Source organism: Tigriopus californicus, chromosome 12 (assembly GCF_007210705.1).
Source record: "Tigriopus californicus strain San Diego chromosome 12, Tcal_SD_v2.1, whole genome shotgun sequence".
NCBI lineage: Eukaryota > Metazoa > Arthropoda > Copepoda > Harpacticoida > Harpacticidae > Tigriopus > Tigriopus californicus.
In genome coordinates, this window is record NC_081451.1 from 14824770 (window position 1) to 14848486 (window position 23717).

The 23717-nt window shown below is 41.8% G+C and overlaps 2 protein-coding genes and 1 long non-coding RNA gene across 6 annotated transcripts; 2 read left to right on the plus strand and 1 right to left on the minus strand.

The window, feature by feature from the left end:
* Positions 1-13354: 13354 nt before the first annotated feature.
* LOC131891770 (uncharacterized) lies at positions 13355-17175 on the plus strand. Of its 2 annotated transcripts, XM_059241430.1 has the most exons (4): positions 13355-13500; positions 14804-14913; positions 15820-16028; positions 16477-17171. In XM_059241430.1, the coding sequence occupies exons 2-4, from the start codon at positions 14814-14816 to the stop codon at positions 16759-16761; spliced, it is 594 nt and encodes a 197-aa protein (XP_059097413.1). In that variant the 5' UTR covers positions 13355-13500; positions 14804-14813; the 3' UTR covers positions 16762-17171. The 2 variants fall into 2 exon arrangements, with proteins under 2 accessions (XP_059097413.1, XP_059097412.1); XM_059241429.1 differs by lacking the exon at positions 13355-13500 and having other exon boundaries at positions 14425-14913; positions 16477-17175.
* A 2840-nt stretch (positions 17176-20015) lies between these two features.
* On the plus strand, positions 20016-21312 carry LOC131892139 (uncharacterized). 3 transcript variants are annotated; one of them, XM_059241913.1, is made up of 5 exons: positions 20016-20366; positions 20434-20580; positions 20649-20748; positions 20807-20862; positions 20936-21288. In XM_059241913.1, the coding sequence occupies exons 1-5, from the start codon at positions 20355-20357 to the stop codon at positions 21032-21034; spliced, it is 414 nt and encodes a 137-aa protein (XP_059097896.1). In that variant the 5' UTR covers positions 20016-20354; the 3' UTR covers positions 21035-21288. The 3 variants fall into 3 exon arrangements, with proteins under 3 accessions (XP_059097896.1, XP_059097894.1, XP_059097893.1); XM_059241910.1 differs by having other exon boundaries at positions 20018-20366; positions 20807-20866; positions 20936-21312; XM_059241911.1 differs by lacking the exon at positions 20807-20862 and having other exon boundaries at positions 20936-21312.
* LOC131892140 (uncharacterized) lies at positions 20943-21861 on the minus strand. Its single transcript, XR_009374525.1, has 2 exons — positions 21815-21861; positions 20943-21707 (listed from the first exon to the last, which is right to left on the minus strand). It is a non-coding gene; the product is annotated as an uncharacterized LOC131892140 (long non-coding RNA).
* Between the last annotated feature and the right edge of the window lie 1856 nt (positions 21862-23717).

Below are 23717 nucleotides of genomic sequence, written 5' to 3' on the forward strand. Positions count from 1 at the left end.
TAACCTTAAAACAGAGGGTGAGAAAAATTTGCAAAATTGGCTTGATCAACGCTCGCATTCAATACACAGGGCCCCATGACATATGATCCCATTTTGACTTTGGTTAGTATTGTTACCATGTAATTTGTGACAAAGATTGGCATTTTTTGATGAAACCAGTAATTTCAATGTCTTGACAAGTCTGTACTCGCAGATGAGGCCTCTAACGTAAATCGAGAGGTTGTGGTTAAATTTACGAAATTGGTTGGATCAATGCCAACATTCAGTACACAAGACCCTATGACATATTTGGTCCCATTTTGACTTTGCTTAGCATTGTTTCTATGTAATTTGGGACATAAATTGGCATTTTTCGATGGAACCAGTATTTTCAATCTTTTGACTAGTCCGTATTCGCAGATGAGGCTTCTAACGAAAAAAGAATGAATCGGAAAAAATTTGCGAAATTTGCTGGAGCAATGCAGGCATTCAATACACAGGGCCCCATGACATAAGATCCCATTTTGATGTTGTTTTGTATTATTTCCATGTAATTTGTGACAAAAATTGGCATTTTTCGATGAAACCAGTAATTTCAATGTCTTGACAAGTGTGTATTCGCCGATGCGGCCTCTAACCTTAAAACAGAGGGTGAGAAAAATTTGCAAAATTTGCTTGATCAACGCTCGCATTCAATACACAGGGCCCCATGACATATGATCCCATTTTGACATTGGTTAGTATTGTTACCATGTGATTTGTGACAAAGATTGGCATTTTTTGATGAAACCAGTAATTTCAATGTCTTGACAAGTCTGTACTCGCAGATGAGGCCTCTAACGAGATAAGAATGGGTCGAGAAAAATTTGCAAAATTCGCTTGATCAATGCTCGCATTCAGAACACAGGCCCCAAAGACAAAGGTCCCATTTTGACTTTGCATAGTATTTTGCCTATGTTATTTGTTCTAGAAACGGGATTTTTCGAATGATCCAATAATTTCAATTTTTTGACCAGTCTGTATACGCAGATGAGGCATCTAACGAAGAAAGAAAGAGGCGAGAAAAATTTGCGAACTTTGTTGGATCAATGCTGGCATTCAATACAGAGGGCCCCATGACATATGATCCCATTTTGACTTCGGTTAGCATTTTTTCTATGTAATTTGGGACATAAATTGGCATTTTTCGATGGAACCAATAATTTCAATGTCTTGACTAGTCTAAATTCGCAGATGAGGCCTTTTAACGTAAATCGAGAGGTTTGAGTTAAATTTACGAAATTTGTTTGATCAATCCCACATTCATTACACAGGACCCCATGACATATTTGGTCCCATTTTGACATTGGGTAGTATTGTTTCTATGTAATTTGGGACATAAATTGGCATTTTTCGACGGAACCAGTATTTTCAATGTCTTGACAAGTCTCTATTTGCAGATGAGGCCTCTAACGAAATACGAATGGGTCGAGACAAAATTTGCAAAACTTGCCGGAGCAATGCTGGCATTCAATACACATGGCTCCATGACATTTGATCCTTTTGTCACTTTGGTTGGTACTGTTTCTATGTAATTTGTGACAAAAAATGGGATTTTCTGAATGAACCAATAATTTCAATCTTTTGACAAGTCTGTATTCGCACATGGGGCCTCTAACGAAAAAAGAATGAATCGAGAAAAATTTGCAAAATTTGCTGGAGCAATGCTCGCATTCAAGATACAGGGCCCCATGACATATTTGGTCCCATTTTGACTTTGGTTAGTATTGTTTCCATGTAATTTGTGACAAAAATTGGCATTTTTGATGGAACCAGCAATTTCAATCTTTTGACTAGTCTGTATTCGCAGATGAGGCGCCTAACATAAATTGAGAGGCTTGAGTTAAATTTACGAAATTTGCTGGAGCAATGCTGGCATTCAATTCACAGGGCTCCTTGTCATATGATCCCCTTTTCACTTTGGTTAGTACTGTTACTATGTAATTTGGGACAAAAAATGGGAATTTTAGAATGAACCTATAATTTTAATGTCGTGACATGTCTGTATTCGCCGATGAGGCCTTTAACGAAAAAAGATGGGTCGAGAAAAATTTGCAAAATTTGCTGGAGCAATGCTGGCATTCAATACACAGGGCTCCTTGACATATGACCCCCTTTTCCCTTTGGTTAGTACTGTTTCTATGTAATTTGTTACCAAAATTGTGATTTTCCGATGAAACCAGTATTTTCAATGTCTTGACAAGTCTTTATTCGCAATCAAGGCCTATACCCTTAAAACAGAGGTTGAGAAAAATTTGCAAAATTTGCTCGATCAATGCTCGCATTCAATACACAAGGCCCCATGACATATGATCCCATTTTGACTTTGGTTAGTACTGTTACCATATAATTTGAGACAAAAATTGGCATTTTTTGATGAAATCAGTAATTTCAATGTCTTGACAAGTCTGTATTCGCAGATGAGGCCTCTAACGTAAATCGAGAGGTTGGGGTTAAATTTACGAAATTGGTTTGATCAATGCCCACATTCATTACACAGGACCCCATGACATATTTGGTCCCATTTTGACTTTGGTTAGCATTGTTTCTATGTAATTTGGGACATAAATTGGCATTTTTCGACGGAACCAGTATTTTCAATGTCTTGACAATTCTGTATTCGCAGATGAGGCCTCTAACGAAATACGAATGGGTCGAGAAAAATTTGCAAAATTTGCCGGAGCAATGCTGGCATTCAATACACAGGGCTCTATGACATATGATCCCATTTTCACTTTGGTTGGTACTGTTTCTATGTAATTTGAGACAAAAAATGGGATTTTTTGAATGAACCAATAATTTCAATCTTTTGACAAGTCTGTATTCACAAATGAGGTCCCTAACGAAAAGAGAATGAATCGAGAAAAATTTGCGAAATTTGCTGGAGCAATGCTGGCATTCAGTTCACAGGGCCCCATGGCATATGATCCCATTTTGACTTTGGTTAGTATTGTGCCTATGTTATTTGTTACCAAAATTGTGAGTTTCCGATGAAACCAGTATTTTCAATGTCTTGACAAGTGTGTATTCGCAATTGAGGCCTAAACCCTTAAAACAGAGGGTGAGAAAAATTTGCAAAATTTGCTGGAGCAATGCTGGCATTCAATACACAGGGCACCATGACATATGATCCCATTTTGACTTTGTTTAGTATTGTTACCATGTAATTTGTGACAAAAATTGGCATTTTTTGATGAAACCAGCAAGTTCAATGTCTTGACAAGTCTGTATTCGCAGATGAGGCCTCTAACGTAAATCGAGAGGTTTAAGTTAAATTTACGAAATTTGTTGTATCAATGCCCACATTCAGTACACAGGGCCCCATGACATATTCGGTCCCATTTTGACTTTGGTTAGTACTGTTTTTATGTAATTTGGGACAAAAAATGGGATTTTTCGCATGAACCTACAATTTCAATGTCTTGACAAGTCTGTATTCGCAAATGAGGCCTTTAACGAAAAAAGAAAGGATCGAGAAAAATTTGCGAAATTTGTTGGAGCAATGCTGGCATTCAATACACAGGGCCCCCTGACATTCGTTAGGACAAAAAGTCCCAAAACCATTTAGCTCATACGAGTTTGACCAACTCATCCCAAGCATTCATCCCAACTCATTACAGCAGCTAGATCGTGAGGCCTGTGATTGTGAGCAACACCAACTGTTAAAAACTGTTGCTGAGGAGTCAGACTCTGACTCACATTCTTTTTCTTCCTCTCGAATTGACAACTCTCAGACACTCGCCATAGCTACAGCCGCAAAAGAATCTGGTCCCATTGTGAAGACAGAAGTATCTATTCCCCAAATACTCAGGCCATTCGAAAGACACTGAGTACAAATCAGAGTCCGAGACTCGGACCGAGATTTGGGAAGTTTGCAAATGGATTAACCGATGTGAACACATTAAGGGTGCGGCCAGATGGACTGATGGTGTTTTGTTCCAGCAAGCGATCCTCTGCCAAGTACCTGGAACTACTGGCGACTTTTTTCAATGTTAGGCCGCAAACCTACTGTCATGGGAGGCCTTCAAAAACGCAATCATCAAAGAATTCGCGCCCCCGTCTCGGTCAGTGAACGTGTCAGAATTTTCCACTCCTTCAAGCAATGACCTAAAAAACATCTATCACATTGGTAGATGTTTCTTGAAATATACCTAATATGAGAATTTAAGAGACTTTGTTCCAGGTAACACACTCTTTATTCCGTCTCATGAAAAGGGTCCAGACCAACATAAGAAAAGGGGAAAAGTGCCTTGCTAGTATTGAAGGTTGATCATTAGCAAGAACCGATTGCCTGAAGGGTAGATAGACATCATACCATGCTCCTTTCTTTTGGGAGCAAAACAGGATAAAAGTATATAAAGATAATTGATTTGATCTAAGATTGATATTGGTCAGGGGCTCGGGAGGTTCTAGTACTCCTTCGAATGGTGTTTTCTTTGGCATGGATGTCGATGGGGTCTTCTGGTTTGACCACATATAAGAATTGTGCGTTTCGACATAATACACGGCCTGATGGGAGTTGTAGATGGTATCGTAGTCGATTTGGAGTCCCAAAGACTTGGGCCGTGGTAGTCCATTTCTTGGAAATTGGATCCTGGACGAGGACGAATGATCCCACGGGTATTGTCCGGCGAGGTTTGGTTGACCGGTTGTAATATGTTTTCCGCTCCTTTGCGGATTCCAAGCGGCGTTGATCAGCCTCATTCGCCGTTTGGTGCAAACGAGGGTCAAATGAACTCCAGTGGCTTGGGACCTGGGGAGGGAAGAGGGCGACCAAACACTCTCTGAGATGGTGATAGGCCGCCCTCATGGGGGCTGTTGCGAATCTCTAAAAGTCCGGCGTGGAACGCATTGCTCTCGATCGGACCATTGTTTTTGGCTACAAGATGTTTGAGGACTTTAATGGTCACCTCTGCATGGCCATTACTTTGGGGGGGTTGTGAGGCAAAGACGGGATCCACTGTACTCCCCACTTGCGTAGGAAATTGAGGAGGAGGGCGGAACAATATTGGGGTCCGTCGTCACTCCCTAGGATGTTCGGTGCGCCCATCAAAGAAAAGAAAATTCTGAATTCCCTGATGAGATGGGAGGACGAAGGATTAGTGGAAAATTGGGTCATGAGTGGGCAACCCGAATAACGATCCACATATACCAAATGATGGTGAGAGCCGTACATAAATAAGTCACTGGTCACTTTTTCGAACAAACGTGACGATATGGTGTCCTGAACCGTTCCATGCCTGAACTAATGGTTCCGGAACGGTGCTTGGACAGTGGTATTGGCATTGGGCACAGGCTTCTACAGTGGTGGCAATGTCATTTGAAAAACCTGGCCAAAATACAGTTTGACGTGCACGCCGTTTAGTTTTTTCGACGCCCTGGTGTGAGGAGTGAAGGCAACGGAGTACGTCCTTGCTCGCACTAGGGGGGATCACTATTCAAAAGCCACGCAGCACTAGGTCGCCGTCAATGGACACGTCTCTTATTTTGGAGAAGAGGCGACCGTATGGGGGCAGCTTGTTGGTCGATTTGCCGGCAAACTTGGATAAGGCAGCTTGGCGAAGGGACTGTTAGGCCTCGTCTTTTCACGCCAAAGCACTTAAATTGGCGAGGAACAAATCCCCTGACACGTTCCGGACCGAATCCGCAACGATCCTCCCCATGGCGAGGTCGCAGACGTCTGAATCATCCGGATTGGACACAGGAGCGCGGGATAAAGCATTCGGAATGCAGTGATCTTTTCCCCGTTTCCAACCCACTGTGAACAAGTACATGAGGAGTTTGGTCCGATAATTCTGGACACGGGGATTGTCATTGGAATTGACCAAGAAGTTGTTGAATAAAGGGACGAGTGATTTTTGATCTGTGAGAACTGTGAAGTGAGGTAAACCGGATAAAAACATCTTGCATTTGGTGACAGCCGACCAGATTGCCAGTGCCTCCAGTTCGACGATAGCAGAACGAGATTCTGTGTCCTGGAGGAATTGGCCACCGCATTGGATAAGTTGCCAATTATTCGTGCCGAGTCGTTTCTGGAGAAGGGTAAATTCGAGTCCGTTCAACTTCAATGCGTCGGTTAGAAGCGTGGTCTCGGCCCGTTGGTTAAACATGGCCAGAACTGGGGTTGAAACCAAGGCCTTTTTAGTGGCTTCAAAAGCCAAAGAATGATCTTACAGGCCAGTTGAAATTGTTCTTTTTTTCAATAGATCGCAAAGCTGATCTGCCACACTGGAACCGTAAGAGCAAAAGCCTCCCAACTGGTTCACTAAACGGAGGAACTAAGGATCGGAGGTCCGTGATCTTGATTGGCACTGGGAAGTTGGCTATGGCTGATAGCTTCCAATGGTCCACCTGGATTGAGTTCTGGGCAATTACGTAGCCCATGAAAATGATTGAAGACGTTCATAACTTTGACTTCTCCTTGTTAACCATCAAGTTATGTTTATCACACCGTTCTAAAGTGTCGCACACATTAGAGACAAGCTGACGAAAAGTGGGACGTTCAAGGCCCATGTCGTCAATGACCTTATTTACAGGTAAGCCATCCATAGTTATGTCGCCTCTGTAGGAGTAGGAGTTCCCTGTGGGTATAAATCCCATCGGAGCACGCAGTGTGATGAAGGTCGTTAGAGGCTGTGACTCTTCATGGAGGGGCATTTGCCAATAGCCCTTAACGAGGTCAAGTTTGGCAAAGTAGGCGTCATCCTGGTTAAATCCGGAGATTACCTCCTGCGGGGGGTTTTGTTGGGTGGGACGAACGAATGACCTCCCTGTTTAATGTGGTCAGGTAGACTCAAAACCGGATCTTGCCGTTGGGTTTTGGTGCAATGACCACGGGATGACACCATTTTGATGGTTCGTCCTCCACACGCTCAATAGTGCCGCGATTCTCCATATATTTAAGCTATTCCTCAACCTTATCCCAAAGAGAATAAGGGATTTGTTGGGCGGCGTGAATTACAAAGGGCTGATATCCCTCCTTGGAGCTGATTACACATCGGCTCACCCACAATAAGGCCCCTCATGGGACGAAGTTCAACGGAATCGTCAATCACTTTAGAGTAGATCGCGTGAAGTTTGGACTCCACAGATTGGAACACACCTTCATCTGTTGCTTGTTCTGGTAGCAAATCTATCCACTCTTGTTTTTTAGGCCAGACCAGGTTTGGAGACGATTGTTCAGAGTTCTTGATCTGTTCGATCCCCTGAACAGCCTTAGGTAGATAAGACAATGGGCGGGGAAAGTCCTTGCTAATGGCGCGGTCACCATTGTCACCTGTCATCGCATTCTGATTTCAATACTGGCATGTAGTTAGAGATATCCGAACCCCATGAGGAGATCGATCAACTGATCCGTTCCCGCTGGGCGCTCAAGGGTACAATAACTCGACATAAATCGAAGGCAACGAGGATCCTGCACCTCTACAAGAAAGGTGACGACCCTCCCCAGTTGGAGCTTGTCTTAAAGAAGTGGGAGGAGGCCCTGGATAAATATTCTAAGGCAAACAAACAAGTCATGACAGACCGCGTGGCTGACGAGAAGGACTCAGACGAACGCGATCTGGGAGATCACGAGAGTCACTTTCTTCTATTCCAAACCAAGGTCATCGGATTCAGGAAGGACTACGAAATGGCCCAAGAAACGACACCCGCTATGCCCATAAATACTAACGGTAACAACCCCTCTGATATCCCTCCAAACCGTGGACTTCCGAATCTCGTGGTCAACCTTCCTCAATTCCTAAGTGAAGACATCAATCTCCGGGCTTTTCTAAAATGGAAACCGACATGGGAAAATTACGCTTCCCTGATGTCGCTCTCCCTTTGTCCCCAATCTTTCCAAATCTCGGTAATTTGGCAGTGTTGCTCACCTGTTTTTTTCCACATTGTCGAGCACTCAATGGCCGATTGGCGGAGGAGGTCATTCAGGCCATTATTCAACATCTCCGCAGTCTCCAAAATTGGCACGTGGATATGAATGATTTCCTGTCTGTTTGTCAAAAGGAAGGCCAAGATTACTCGAGCATCTGCAATGAGATCAAGGAATTGGGAGAGTATGCGGACACGGCCAACACTACGGAGGACCAACTACATATTGGAATTCTAGTCCAAGCCATATGCAGCAAGCGGGACAGGGCCAAACTCCTGGAGGAATATCCTCAGACCTTTGAAGCAGCCAGACAAACCATCCTCTCCTTGGAAACGGCTTGTAGAGGAGCTAAACAAATGGGTTTGGAATCATCTTCTTTTGGCAATCTATCTGTTCAAGCGGCCAGAAAATCAAGTTATTTGGACCGCAAATACGGGAAATTGGGATCCAAGTCTGCTTCGTCATCTGAAAAGAAAAGGGAAGATAAAGATCAAGCAGGCAAATTGTGCTACGCTTGCGGCAGTCCACGTCATCCAAGAACCAAATGCCCTGCTTTGGAGACGACCTGCTATTCATGTGACCAAAAAGGTCATTATACCTCTCTCTGTCGCAGCCCCTTGAAATCATCTGCCGGCATCAAGGCTGATAAAACAACCCGCCTATGTTCCACAGGGAAATCATCTTCCAAACTTCTGGTTGATATACGTACGAGGAGCGGGAAATATGTCTCAATTATGGCTGTTCCTGATACCGGGGTGGAGATATCCGTGATGAGGATTGCTCTCTATTCCAAGACAGGTTTTCCATTGCCGGTTGGTCCCCCTATCAGGAACCGAATTACCACGGTTGACGGATCCACTTTGAACCAACGGGGATCATTTTATGCTTCAATATCTGTTGGCGGATACGTTGCCAAGAACACCTTGATCACAGTGTGCGACAACGTCAAAGATTTCTATCTGGACTTGCGGACATGTCGCCTCCTGACTATCATAAGCAAGAACCGATTGCCTGAAGGGTAGATAGACATCATACCAGCCTCCCAGTATCAGAATCGGATCAGGTTGACCATGCGCAAATTTGTGAGAAATATAGAAGACTACACGGCCCCTCGTGACGCCTTGGCCTCCACTCAGGATTACATGCAAAGTCTGAAAGACAGGGTACACAGGGCAGTCCAGTTTTTCATGGACAACTTCTTCTCGGCCTGCAGGACCACATCTAGCAGGAGGTCACTCTCTCAGGCGCCACTACAATGGAGGAAAAGATTCGCATCCTCCAGAGGGTTGAAACCTTTGAATTGCAAAAGAGGGAAGGATCACACAGCATTGCCGCAGCCTCAGCTTCACCCTCAACTACATCTTCACTCGAATCACAGATTTCGGCTCTTACTAAGGCCGTGGAACAGCTGAAAGCTGGTTCTAGCGCGCCTGCATCTGTGGCGGCCGCAAACTCCAGTTCTTTAGCACGCAAGGATAAATCCAAAGATAAGCCCGACGGAAACTGCTACTACAGCTTGGTGCCTGGTCATTATGCAACAGACCTGACATCAGGAAAAAGACACGGGCAGACCAAAAGTGGCGCCCTACCGTTTGCAATCCATTCATGACGCAAGAAGATTATGGGAAGCTCTGTAAAGAAGAGAAAACGAAGGGACAGCACTTCTTTGCCAAGCCAGCTGCCTCCATGCGTGACACATCCCATTGCTGCCACAAAATAGTGTGTACGCAGGACGAAGCTCGGTTTCATACTGAATATATTAGCAGAGAAAGCAAGCACGCATGAGCACAATTGGACATAAGAACAAAGAGAGCAAGGGGGCATAAAGTATGACACGATAGTTGGGATGAGTCGGACAAACTTGTATGAGCCCTATGGTTTTGAGACGTGAGCCCACCGAAAGTCAGACTTGATGAGCCCTTTGACATTTGGCTGGACTCACCAAGTCTGGAATTGAGTTCCGCAATAGACTCCAGTAGAGGACTTGAGTCTTTCACTGCGCTCAAGTAAAACAAAAAAAAACCACTCTTTTCGTCCTCCTCTTCCAAAAGAGCGAGGAAGCAAGAAACAGCACTGATTCTGTCCCGGTGCATGGGAAAGTGGAAAGGAAAGAACGGAAAAGAGAGAAGGAACACCCTATCATTGGTGGCTAGCAACAGCAGCAGGCAGCTCGGAACGACGAAAAGAAGAAGAGTGAGTATCACACTGCTGTCGCAAAAAGCGTACCATATGATACTCACATTGCTTGATTAAGCAACTCCACATTGATCTTGCTGGTAATAGCCCTCCATGCACTTTTGGCTCATCTTAATGTCGTTATAGAAAGACAATGTTGACAAAAGACAAGAAAAGGATTAAGAAGGGTTCCATGAACGTCTGACTTCTTTAAACATGCAAACTAGGGAAAGGCGAAGAAAGGACAGAAATGATGATTGGTTGAATCAATAGGAGTAAAAATTAATGATGGGATTAAACAAATTTCCAAAATCAGGATCGCCAGAAAGCTAGGAAAGTCAAAGCTTGGGCCGTTTCCAATGTATCGTACAATATTAGGCTTGACCAAAAAGGTGGTGACCCTGGTTTGATCGGGGGAAAAATCTGGGTTACTTTTTATGATTAACTAGTGGGTTTTCGATTTTCCCTCTAGTAATGCTGTATGCCATTGAACATTTAAATTGGTAGCCCTACTTGCAACCTCCGGTGATTTTTTTTGTTTGATCCCCATCAGTAGTAAAAACTATTCATTTCACGTGGGAAGAATGATACCTATGCTTCCAAGTCCCAAAATTTCGAAGTTATTGAGCAAATTTCAACAGGCTGTTGTCTGCTTAATTCTAGCCAATAAAAACACATCATAGATAATGTACGGCAAAAGGTTATTGGTTCCAACATATTACCACCGCCATAATATTGGCCAAATGAATGTTGTTGCGATCAGTTTGTCTTTGCTTGGAGTTAAAGCATTTGCTGAATATATGGGCATAATTTGGCTTTCATAAAAACCGAAAGAAAACGGTCAATTTGTGCAGAAAAAAGGAATCTGCAGACCCTACCACCGGCTCAGTTTGAGCAGGAACTAGAACTATTCCATTGCAGTCGAAGTCATTATATTTCGCCATTTGATTTTTCTAACTTATGCAATGGAGATAGTTTCATTGTTCATCCAACTCTTACAGACATTTCCAAGCATCATGCGTGACTTTGACTTTGCCAAATTTGTCAAATTGCAATATGTTCGAAGTGATGTCGACTTTGACGTTCTCAAACTCCTGACATGCACACTTTGGCTTTGACTTTCCCGCGACTTCGGAGCAACCACCTTATTATGGGAAACCACAGCAGAGCAAGGGCCATTCCGACAAATAAAATAGCATATTCCGAAGCACAAGTGAAGGTCTAGAACTATGTGGAAACCAACAAAAACGTTCTCAAATTGACAAGCAAACAGCACCAACCACGTTCAGTGTGTCCCAGTCAACAGGAGAAAGTACAGTCATGACGGAAGAGAGAAGAATTCACCAAGCAACTGCCGCAATAGTGGCATTTCTCCGACAATGCAATGATCCCGAATGCTAAGAGCCAAGGTCTGATATACAAAATGTGCCGGGTTCTATTTGGCCAGGCGTTCAATGACGAAAGAAGCCAAAAAATGCCAGACATCTGCTCTCCCATCTATCCAAGACAGCTTCTCCCGAGGACTCTCATTTTCTGAGTCAGAACATACATTCAAGACAATATCTAGCTAATGGTCTCATGTTTATTCAAATTAAAGCCTATGTAAGCTTAATCATTCCTTCATCACACCACATGGAATGGAATGCCAAACTGGTAATATTAAACAAGCTATTTTATAGACACCAGCCCTTTGAACGGTAGATGGTGACCGATTTGTGAGTTGATGACGCCCACTTGAAGACGTCTAAGGGAGCTCAAATGGAACAAGACATAAGTGAGAAAAATGAGCTATCCACCAAGGACATTGTTAATTCTATTACGTAAATAGAATTCGCTTCTTTATTTAAACCTGGCATGATATGAGCCTAAGAATCGTGTTAAAATGTGTTCAAGGGTTTCGAACTGACGCGCACCACATGTCAAAATTTATATAACTCATTAGTCCTGTGGTCTGATTTTAAGTTACCAAGCCACGACACCCAGAGAAAGCAAGTTCAATACATGGTGGTGATAATATATATGCAGGAGCATTCGCACCTTTCAAAAAGATGTTGGTTGTTCTTGAACAACTTTAGCAACGAACGAGTATCAGAATGAAGAGTAAAGAGCGAGTACCAAGTACAAACTCGTCAGAATTTGTGAGGGCTTGAAAGCATGCGCTCTCAAATGGTTGTGTCACGTGCTTTTTATGATTGACTACTGAAGATTTTGTGAACTTTACTCACTTACAACATAACACGGAAAATATTTTTCTTCAGTTTCTCTATGTCTACACAAATCGTTCATATCCGTACTTACTCGCTTACCAACTAGCTGGTACTTCATTCTTATGTTCCTAAACTCGACATATGCCAATTAATTATTCAAATTGCATTGCCTCACGTTTGATCCAGTATCCCCCATGATGTTTGTACGTTCAATCCCAATGCTACTTTTAAACTATTTTATCTTACATAGGTCTGATAATCCCACTCTACTAAGAAACCGTTTACATCACACTGCAAGCCCCTGGCGGTTGGACGGTTTGTGTTACTTAAAACGAAATCCATTTAACTTGGAACTTGCTAAATGTGCCAGTAACTTACCAACAAACTAATAAGTTCCTCATTAGCTCAAAAAAGTAATCAATTCAATTGTTTGACTTCATTACGTAAATAGATTTCAAACCTTCGATGCTAAAGGTTGCGAAATTTAGATGAGTCTTGTATCAGGTGATTGAGGTTTGTCACTGCCTATTGCTCAAAAATCGTAAATGGAAACCTAGGCACATTTGTTTTTGTTTATAGGGCTCCATTTCAGGTTCTCTCCTTAATCAAGGAGCTGACGGAGACTCTGGTGTCTTGAATTAACCAACTTTTCCGTGGCCCCACTTGATTTGAAACCTTTTTGACCAGATCGAAAGTGAAGAAACAATTGGATTATGGCTAATATCAGTTTGGTATGTACACCGGTTGGGCGGTCCTGGGAAGGGTCTTTTTTTCAAGTTCCATGGTTGGGAATCTGGCATCGTGGAAGCCAGTTTTGATGAAATTGTAATGCTGTGACATGATTCTTGAAAGGGCCTCTCATTTGAACGTCCTCGGGCAAAGGCGATGTTTGGCTTTATATTGGATGACAGCATCAAATCTTAGGGATGTGATGGATTTCATTTGATTTAGGAGTCGGACTTGTTCTCTGGCATCATTGGTTAAAAGTGACTTGAGTCCGTCTGGTTTTTTGCTGGCCGTCGCTTTTGCTATTGTCTGGCAAACCTGTTCGTTTTCTGTAAGAGCAAAAGCGAGAGAGAACACATGTGCACGAATATGGCTGGCTTATTAGTTAGCGTATTGCCTGAAGTGACTATTCAGTACAGATTCACAAGTCGACCCGCTAGCTACCATCCCATTGAAGCTGTTCAACATCTCTCAGGTTCTAAAACCCAATTTTGAATAATTCCAGTTAGTTTCTGCTTCATTTGAGTTTTCATTTATTTTTAATTTTGCCCGAACACTGCTATGCTTGCCTTTTTTGCTAATCGTCATTGATGGGAAAAAAGATTCTTAAATCAATGACATTGCAAAACGCCATGAACCTCTCAAGCCCACATAAACAGTAAATCGCCAGACAAAGGTTTGCCATTTGGAAGAAAGGCTCTGAAACAATGTCCAAAAGAAGTGGAAAACTAGTGGTAACTGTACGCCCCGCCGTCAAAGACGATTGATTGCATTTGAGTCAACGTAGCCTCAAAGTCTCCAATGAGAACTATTGCAAGAGCAAGGGGGTTCCAATGGATGTTTATTTTATTGGATGATATTTTTCTCCCAAAATTTTGTGCCTGGCCTATGCCTTAGATGTGACCCTTATCAGTCTTGCGTTTACTTCAATGCTTGGGGATATGATTCCTCAAAGTGATTCTTCTTATGGGGTTTCAAAAGCGATGCAATACCCAGGCAAACCCTTTGAACACATTGTTGTCCAATAAGAGGCGGGTCTATGGTCCATGGAGCAATACTCGCTCGGGAAGTGAGGACATGGAGCCCTTCAGCTAATGCAAGAATGTTCAAATCATCATGGGACCGGCCTGCACCTTTAAGGCCATAGCCTTTGAGGAGCTAAAAGTGTCCACCATGCCGAAACCCAAGTCCGGATTTTGATTGCAACGCAATGGCATAAGCACAGTTATAAGAAATCATGATAATTTTAGAATATTTCCAAGTACTTTGTTGCATTACAGCATTTGTGACGCAAATTTGGATTGCCTGTTAGGATTCTTGCAGACACTCGTTTTGAAAATGGCGGCACAAGAAACGAAGTTCTGAGGCCGGAGTACTGCATTTTCTAATTTCAATATTTTTTTTTGTTTCAAGAGAACCATGTTTTTTAAATATAATGTATAGATATTGGATCACACTCCTGTAGCAATTGGAACGTTTGCTTAAATTTGAATCCGGCGGCAAAATAACGGAGTGTTGAAACCACAGGCTTTTTGTCAGGAAGAAAACGGTTCAGGCAAGCTGTAGGCCTTGCTTGGAAGGTCAAAAGGCCAACTTGTTTGGGTGTCTACCTTTCATGCTGGCCGAGTTCTGATGTGTCTTGAGGACCTACAAAAAGTTTTTGGACAAAATCAGTTGAGGATATTTGATGTGCGCCGCTGTTGGGTGGGTCATATGAGGTCCTAACTAAAACTTGGAGGAATCATACACAACTGTTTTTTGGGTGTGAGGAATCAGTTATGCATTTACGTAAACACTTGCATTTCAGAGCCAACATTATGATTGTAGCAACATGCCTCATGGTCTCATTGGTGTTTTTTATTCATGGACAAATGGTCAATTCCTACGCCATCTTCCCGCACATTGGCACCTACAGACGTAAGTGGATTGCCATCAAAAAAGTGTGAAAAGTAATGGAGTGTGTATTCTTAGCAATTCTGGTCTTTTCTGACCACGGTTTTTGTTCTTTTGTTATACGGTTTGGCCAAACAGGTATTCAATTAACACATACGCAACCTACTAGATTGAATCTTAACGGTGGACGGTGTTTGCCTCCAACAAAAGACTGGCTTTGAACTTTTTTGAAATTTCTTTGAACAAAAAGGTCCATGGCATCAATGAGGAGTAACTTCGTTTGCTAAAACTGACTAGTGAAAGGGATAGTTGCAAAACTCTGCAGTTGAAAAGACTATAACAATTGATTTGGACTTCCAACGGCTTTCCCACCCGAATGGGTCTGGGCAAAGGAAAATTCAATTTCAGAATACACATATTAGATTGTCCCAATAAAAGACCAATCAAACTCAGAAAGTGGGCAAGCTTGTAAAATGGGCTGCGTAAAACATGCTCCAGATTATTGTCAACAAATTATGAAACTGAGCCATTGTCAGTTGTGCTCTTAAGGTCATTATAATTTCTTACTGCAGCTATGATCGCAACTTTGTCCAAAATGTCCGACTTGAAAAAGAGTTGTTCTTAATAACCCTTGCATGAAGGAGGAAACACCGACTTTTCAAAAGCAATATAACCATGAGAGAGGCCAAATTTGTAACTGGGGTTTCCAGCAAACGGATTTGGCAAATTCCATTTTTTTTATAATGAGCTCAAGTTTTCGAGTTTGTGAAATATTTATGCGTATTGTGCATTTTTCAATTGATGTCTATAAAAAGTGGAAAGTGTCGGAAAAAGCAAAAGAAGAATGAAGGCTACAATTTCGTTTGCATGGAAGCAGGAATTCAAATTAACTCATTTTCTTTTGACTTCTTTGACACTTTTCCGTCTCAGTCGATCGAGGCAATCAACATTTAGAAATGGACGACGAGTCTTCTGGAACGATGCCAGAATGCAACGGAGAAATGAGTCAAGAATTCAACACTGAAATTTCGAATCTCAGTGGATGCTTTAATTTCCAAACCCCTGGTTTTAACGATGGAGGATATCCGAACAACACAATGAATGGAGGGAGACTTTATGTATGCAGATACGTTTTTCAGGTAATCTATTCTCATTTCTAAGATATTACTTGCACACATAGCTTTCATAGATGCCTCACTTGGACGATGCCGAAAATTGAAATGGTGAATTGGCCCATGATGAAATTGATAAATTCTGAAGGCTTTGGTGTTAAATCTTCGTAGGTCTTTGAACCAAATTGGGTTGACTTTTTTTAGCGGCTTCTTTGACGAGCTCTTATAATTGGGAACCCCTTTTGAAAGGAATGAATTCAGATATTATTTCGCTATATTGCAATTCAAAAAGTAACGTCGTACTCAAGACAATGGTTTTTGTTTCAAACATGCATGATACATAGATCTTAAGTACATTTCCAAACTATTTTGTAACTGTGGGCAAACAAAGACAAATGAATTTGCATTTGCTTATCACTTTTACTACTATCCATTCTTTATGTCGTTTGTTTCAAATTTAATCATGTCATTACAGTTTGGGGCTGAGGTAACTGGAACGGTGACCGTTAAAAAAGCAGGATTCGAGTTACAAGCACCGACACAAGCAGGAAATTGCGTGGATGCTGTCTCAGTTACTCCTGTGACGAAAGACTTGAATGACCCCGAGGAAAGAGGTCAACAGGATAATTTCGCCTCATTTTGCGGCGTGATTAGCGAAGACAAGAGCCTGAGTTTCTCTTCCTCTTCACTCTCTGTTTTCCTCGTCGCCGATGCTACAGTGAACGGCAACGGAGCCGAAATTGAAACCTGCTTTGATTAATAGAGCTGCAGGGTAAACCATTTATCTTTATACCACGCCGTGAAGTGTTGAGTGGTCATTTTTATTTTATTTATTTTTTCATTTCTGGCCGACTTCAGAGTTTCGAAAATAAATTGTTCAAAATATGGCTCTTTAAATGTGCTGATAAGGGGTCTTTTATGGCATTTGTGTGGGTGAACTATGGGACAAATAGAGAACAGATCCCCTAGAGTGAAAACTCTCTCAAAAACCCGATTTCAGCCTTTTTTTATTGTCTTGTTCAAGTTTGCTCAAGAAGATGACTTTTTGGAAGGCTCAAGGAAACAATACAGATGATTTATGACCCACCACTCATGTTCACAGATTAATGTATAAATGTAAACATAACAAATATGCACCCCAACATTAGTGTCTTTCTCTTAAATTAAACACCGGTGTCGAGCTAAGATCGATCCCTTGAGTGACTGGAACTGACCGTCAGATCACGGCAATGATTGGTTTTCTTCGACCAAGAGACAATCATAAGTCCGAGCACACTGAGGCTCAAGATAGAGGATGGAAAGAGCAAGACCAAATTCTTGCCCTTCCTCCCTTGAGCGTGTTCCAAACACGACTGGAACATCCACCTCCACCACCACCACCACCACCGACACCGCCAAGGATAACATAAAAATATCGCGAAGAATGACCTTGCGTCACTTTTACTCCGCCCGTTAATTTCGGTTTGGTTTGGTGTGACTGTGCCATTTGAAATGTATTAGAACATAAACTAAGAGAGTTAGTACAGATTTGAGGTGGTTTGCCAATTTTGCTCCAAGGATCACTGCCAGAAGCTCAAGTTTTGGGATCGTTAGCAGCTTTTTCCTTTTTTGGCTGAAACTATGTTCTTTGAACACTCTAATTGGACGGTGGCTTGTGTTTCGATTTGGGTGTGGGCAACAATTGCGAACGTCACAAGACATGTGAAGTTGCAAGCTCGTCGATTTGTCTAAAGGTGACAAACAATGAGGGCGTTCTTTTTTCCATCAAAATGAACTATCCCGTGGGTCGAACCATTCAATAATCTTACAACTTCTGTGTTGTTCGACTTCCAGTTTCGAAGGTTGAAATTGCTGCCTTCAAGTACTCCACCGATCTCCTTGCAAGTGTGGATAAGTTGGCTCGGATTTCCATAACTGTCAAGATAATCATCGACATGAAATTGTGTACAAATTTTTGTCTTCGCTTCCTCTAAACAATTTGAAGTTCTGCCGTCCTGTGAAGCGTTCTAATGGCCAAGACTGGAGGAGATACATCTCCAAATACGACATTGACCATCTGATACAGTCAATTCTAGTGACCGTAGAGGCTTAATGTGCGTTTTGAGAGCACCTTCAAGTCTTCGAGAATCCAGGCTAGTTCGAACAATGAAGTCCACATCTCTTCTTTCTCGGGCTCCTTCATTGTTTAAATTTGCTTCCCTCTAATATCCGTAAGGAATACGTAGGCCTTGTTGATACGGTAGCATCATTCAAGTCAGACTTGGACAAATTTTTAGATAGCATTCCAGATCAACCCTACATTCAAGGATTAGCTCGGTCTGCCAACTCAAATTCGTTGGTAGACCAAATATCATATAAAAATTGAAAGGTAATAAATAGACGAATTTATACTTTTCATTTTAATAGTACTGGGGATTACATTCCCTGTAGCGGTTAGAAAAGCCCGTGAAAAACCAAACCAAAAAAAAAAAAAAAAAAAATATGTTATAGTCGAAACTGCACGTACGTTGTCAAACGGTAAGAATTTCACCTCAACTTATTCAAGCAACATTTAAATTTTTGTCTTTTATTCAGACTCATAATTTAAATACAGATTAACTTGCCGATCAATAAACTATTTTCATCCATTTCAGTAACGTTCCTTGTTGGACAGTTGCTTGTCATTCCGTAGATCCAGGAGGCAAATTCGACTTGTGGGTAGGAGCGGGCGGCTTGTTTTGTCTGATTGCCGCTTTGGTGATGCTTGTGTTCGGTGGGATTTGGCGTTTCATCAGGCGAGGAAGAACTGTAGTGACATCCCGGCAAAGCCCATCTGGAGAAGGAGCGGTTTCATCCATATCCAATTTGGCCGATCCAAACTTTTCACTTGGAAGGGAAGAGGGGCTTCCACCGTTTAGTTTGGCCACTCTTTGGTCCTCTCTTTTGCCGAGCAACTTTTACTACATAGACGTTAAGGTTCAGCCACTTCGACAAGATTTCTCGTCAATTTACTACATAGAGGATCCACCAGCTTTTAGACCCCCCTCGGACCCAGTCTCTTTGGCCAAAGGAACAGAGACTTCTCTCAATAAGGTGACGCTCGAGAAGGAGGTGTTCTGTTGCCGCATTTCCTCTTCTTCAACTTAGAGCATATCCTTGGCACCCTGGGAAATGGGCCCTTACTTAGCAAGGCCCGTACCATCCTTTGTAGCTTTACAGGATTAGTCCACGGGTCGAGTCAAGTCCTTTGCTTTTAAAATGCCGGGCTGTTTGGCCGTTTTGGCTAGGTGAAGACTCAGAATGTTCTATTTGCCTTGGCATTGGTTTCCACAAGCTGGCCACATGATTCAAAGAACTGAAGAAGATAAAAGAATTAAGCGAATGCTTAAAGCCAACCGCCAATTTTTGACAAATTTACTGACCTCCTCAAAGCAGACGTCGAGTTCCTTCAACTCCGTACTAAGATCAGCCACTAGCGAGCAAATCAATGTGATCCTGGATGTGCTTCATTTAGTGGCTGTCGGGAAAATACCAGGATAAAAACGCCACTTCCAATTGTTTGTAAAAATCCAACAAAGCCATGCATTTTCATGAACGTTTGAATAATCCATCAAGCCTAAACGGTAGACATACTTATGGTACTTTCATACTGATTCATCTTGAATTAATATTTGATTTCATTTTCAGCACTGAAAGACGCCTCACTTTTGGATAAAATTCAATTTTTAAGGGCATTGAGAGTACATTTGCCAAATTACTCCATTGGGTTTTCTTTCGGGTATAATGGAAGCCAAAATGCTGATATCTTGTGCCGAATACTTTCACTTGAAGAAGGTCGAGGAGGCTCAAACGAAGTGTCAAGGAAGATTGAAGATCAAAAAAACAGTAACCAAGATATTTCTTGGGCTAAAGAAGTTGTGGAGAAGGAGCCGTTAGTTGAAGAATCTTCTCAAACAGAGGATCCAATTATCCACCCAGGCAACAAGACAGTAGTCTTTCCCAATCGAACTTAGTGCTTCAACACAAAATTATTGGAACGCCGATAGCGACACTGACGCTTCTGATGATGATAACTATTTTTGTTTTGAAAAAAGAAAAAAACGACCTAAGAATTAAGTGAGATTGAATACATCTTGCAACATTTACTAAATATTATCTTTCCAGTGGGAGTCCTACTTGTCAGGTGGTGAAGAATAATGGTTGACCGTCAGATTCAAATTAATTCCGGAAGTGCCCCCCAGCAAATTCGCGTTAGTCCTAATTTTGGGAAAATCAACCTGCCAGCCAGAATATACATAAGGTAAAGCATCCTAAATATTGTTGGTGGAGAAAAAAATATCCGCTTGATGCTTGAACTTTTTTTGCGGACCGTCAATGAGTGGAAAGGTAACAATAATCCATAAAAGGATGAAATTTGTATTAATTGATGCGACGATATTCCTTTTCCTCCTAGAGCAAACTTGTGTTGGATATGCTTCAGCATCGCGATGAAGTATTTCGAGGTTCTTTTTCTCGAGCTATTCATTGTGGCCCATCTGCTCACGACTTCGAATTTACATCGCTTTTGGTTCAAGCCTTCCCTTCCATTGAACGTCATGATGTAAAAAGATTACTCTTGCGACACATCGTTATTTTGGGCACAATACCAGTTGGTGTGATCCATTTCAGCGGGTTGTGAGGCCAGAAGATTTGGACCCATACGCAGAAAAATCCAGTCAAAAGCTTTTGATCTTAGACGATTTTGGAAATGATGCCATGGAAAGAAAAGGTACAAACTTGAAAACTAATTTAGCACGAAGATAAAAATGTATTGTACTCTGCATTAGAATTCAAGGCATTATTCGAAATGGGATCACACCATTACAACATTTCAGTCATTGTCGTAGGTAACCCAGAAAAAGACTATTATGCCAAAGAGTAGTCAAATGACGATAACTCCCAATCTTCCCTTTTAGTGCAAAATTTCTATTCAACAGCGAGACATCACACCACAATTCTCCGCAACATGTCTAATATCATCATTTTTAACCATCGAGGCTCTAGATCAGTCATGAAAATGATTAGTTCAAACTTTGCGCCCAACGGAGATTCTAATTTCCTAACCTATTGCTTTGCAACCTTGAACTTGCGATTTCCATTGATTCGTGGAGCCCATTACATAATGATTGATTTGGCAACGGACTTAAACCTACCGCCGGATTTAATGTTTCGAAGTTTTATTTTACCAACTGAACATCAAATATTATTTTACCTTTACGTACTTAGTCGGTCTACTGCTGATTGTTTTACATTGATTAAATAAAAACCACGAACATCATGTAAAATCATGTGTTTTTACTAAATTCCCGTTTGTCAATTGTCGTTGTTGTTTTCTTCTTAAACGGGATAAGACAACGAAATGGATCGATCACGTCCAATCTCGATGAGGCTGGGGTGTTGACCTATAAAAATGAAATTGGAGAAACTTGTAGAAGATAGTATGATTCCCACATTATCAAATGCTTACCAATGGTGAGCATAACTAGCTCTACACCTGGAGAGAAAATGAGAGAGAGAGAGACCAGGTGGATTAGAAGCGATGGCTGTTGGAAGGGATGTGCACGTACGTACGTTTGTGTGTACCGTAAAATCAACTTACCGAGTGGAGCTGAGAATTCAACCTCTAACCGTATCATACCATCTAAGACTGTTGGAATTAGGTAGTCAAAATTGCTCTCGAGACTGGTACTGAAAAGCAACACAAAAGATGAAGATTGAATTCCTTTTAACACTTTGAACACTCGAAGATTGATTGACCAGCTTTAGCTTTGAGTTGACAAATTATAAACCCATACCTTATATCCGCACACCAAACGTAACATCCATTCATAAAATCTGGAATGAAGGTAATTATCTTCCAGTTTATTCACTAATTCGGGCTGAAAAGAACGGACAAGTGAAAAAAAGTTGAAGTAAGAACTGCCTTCTTTTTGCCCACACCCAAATATAAAATATGCTTACCATGAGGGCAGATATTTTTACGTGCAGCTTGAGTGAGACCAATGGCACCACGATATCATCCATCTCGTTAAAGTCTCGAAATTCATTAGCTAAGTACAAAAAAAGCATTAAATCACACATAAACACACATTTCCTATGTGGGACGGAAATACTTGTCTGGGTAAAAATGATTGTAACATCACAGCCATCAGGTAGCATGCCTTCCTCATTGAAAAAAATACCGGTTTATAGTTGGCCCATAAAAATTGAGGGATATGCTTTATATGTTTGAGGAATCGATTTAGTTAAAAATCGCTGACGTCTTTCCATGAAGCCTGCGTTATTTATCTGAAATGGTTTTCGAAAAGGTTATAAACAGAAGAAAAAGTGAAATTATAGATTACCCACATCATTTGATTGCACACCGCCAGAGAGATCATCCTGGTAATTGCCCTCCATGCACTTTTGGCTCATTTTAGCGTCGTTACCGTAAGACAATGTTGAAGACAAGTAAGAGACAAACTGACAATTGTCGCACTGAGGATTCAAAAGGGTTCCATTTACAATCAACCTGACCTCCTTGAACTTGCTGTAAAAGAAAAGGATTATTATAAAAATGAATAATTGAATCCATAGGGGTGAGAACCATAAACTTTACCTGGGAAAAATGTTAGCTACAATTCCAGGTCCACCAGTTTCGAAGTTGTTGGGGGGATATCCAGAGGCAGTTGTGACCTTAATTCAAGCCTGCCAAAAGCAACAAAACCATTCATGATGCAGGAATAAAAGTCATTGGTTGCAATATACTACCTCCACTAAAATATTGGCCAAATGAATTGTGTTGCCACCGTTTTGTTTTGGTATCACAAAAGTCAGTTGGTCTTGGTTTGAAGTTAGAGCATTCGCTGAATATATTGGAATAATTCGACTTTGAGAAAACCGAGAATCACGGGGCAATTTGTGCAAAAATGAATCCACAAAACCAACACTAGGCTCAGTTTGAGCAAGGACTATGAACGATTCCATGATTGAAGAATAGCCGAAGTATTTGCCCAACCAGTCTGTTCAAAAGGTTTATGTGACTGATGAAAGGGGATGAAGCGTCATTGGTCATCCAACTCTTACAGGCTCTTCCAAACATCATAGTTCATTGACCCCATGGTAACCTCATAACAATAGCATTCTTATGGAGAGGATCCTGAGCGACATACCCCGGTCTAAATCTCTACGAAACAAGCTTCCAGAGAAAGAGAGAAAGAAATAAAGAGAAAGAGAGAGAGAGTAGGGAACTACGATTGTTGGGTGCTATTGTTGGGGCAAGTCCGGACTCGAGCCCGAAAGCACTCGAGACTTTTACTCGATTTTAGAGAAATTGGCCGAAATCGAGTCCGGACTTGTCAATCAAAAATATTGATTCTTTTTCTTAAGATTTCGCAAGACGAATCTTTTTGCTTGAACTGACTCTACTAATAGACTCAAGTCCAGCAGGGGGCTCAATTCTTCATCAAATCAACGGACTCGTATGAGTCCGACTTTTAACGGACTCGCCCCATCACTAGGAACTACACACTATTGGTGTTCCAAAAGAGCGAGGAAGAAAGATGATCGCGATGATGCGCAGCAGCAAGGGGCAGGCGTGAACCAAACCATTACCCCTATTCTGTCCCGCTACAAAAAAAAACCCTCGGACAGAGAGAAAGTCAAAGAGAGAGGGAGCATCCAGTCATTGGTACCCAACAGCAGCAGGCAGGTACTAAC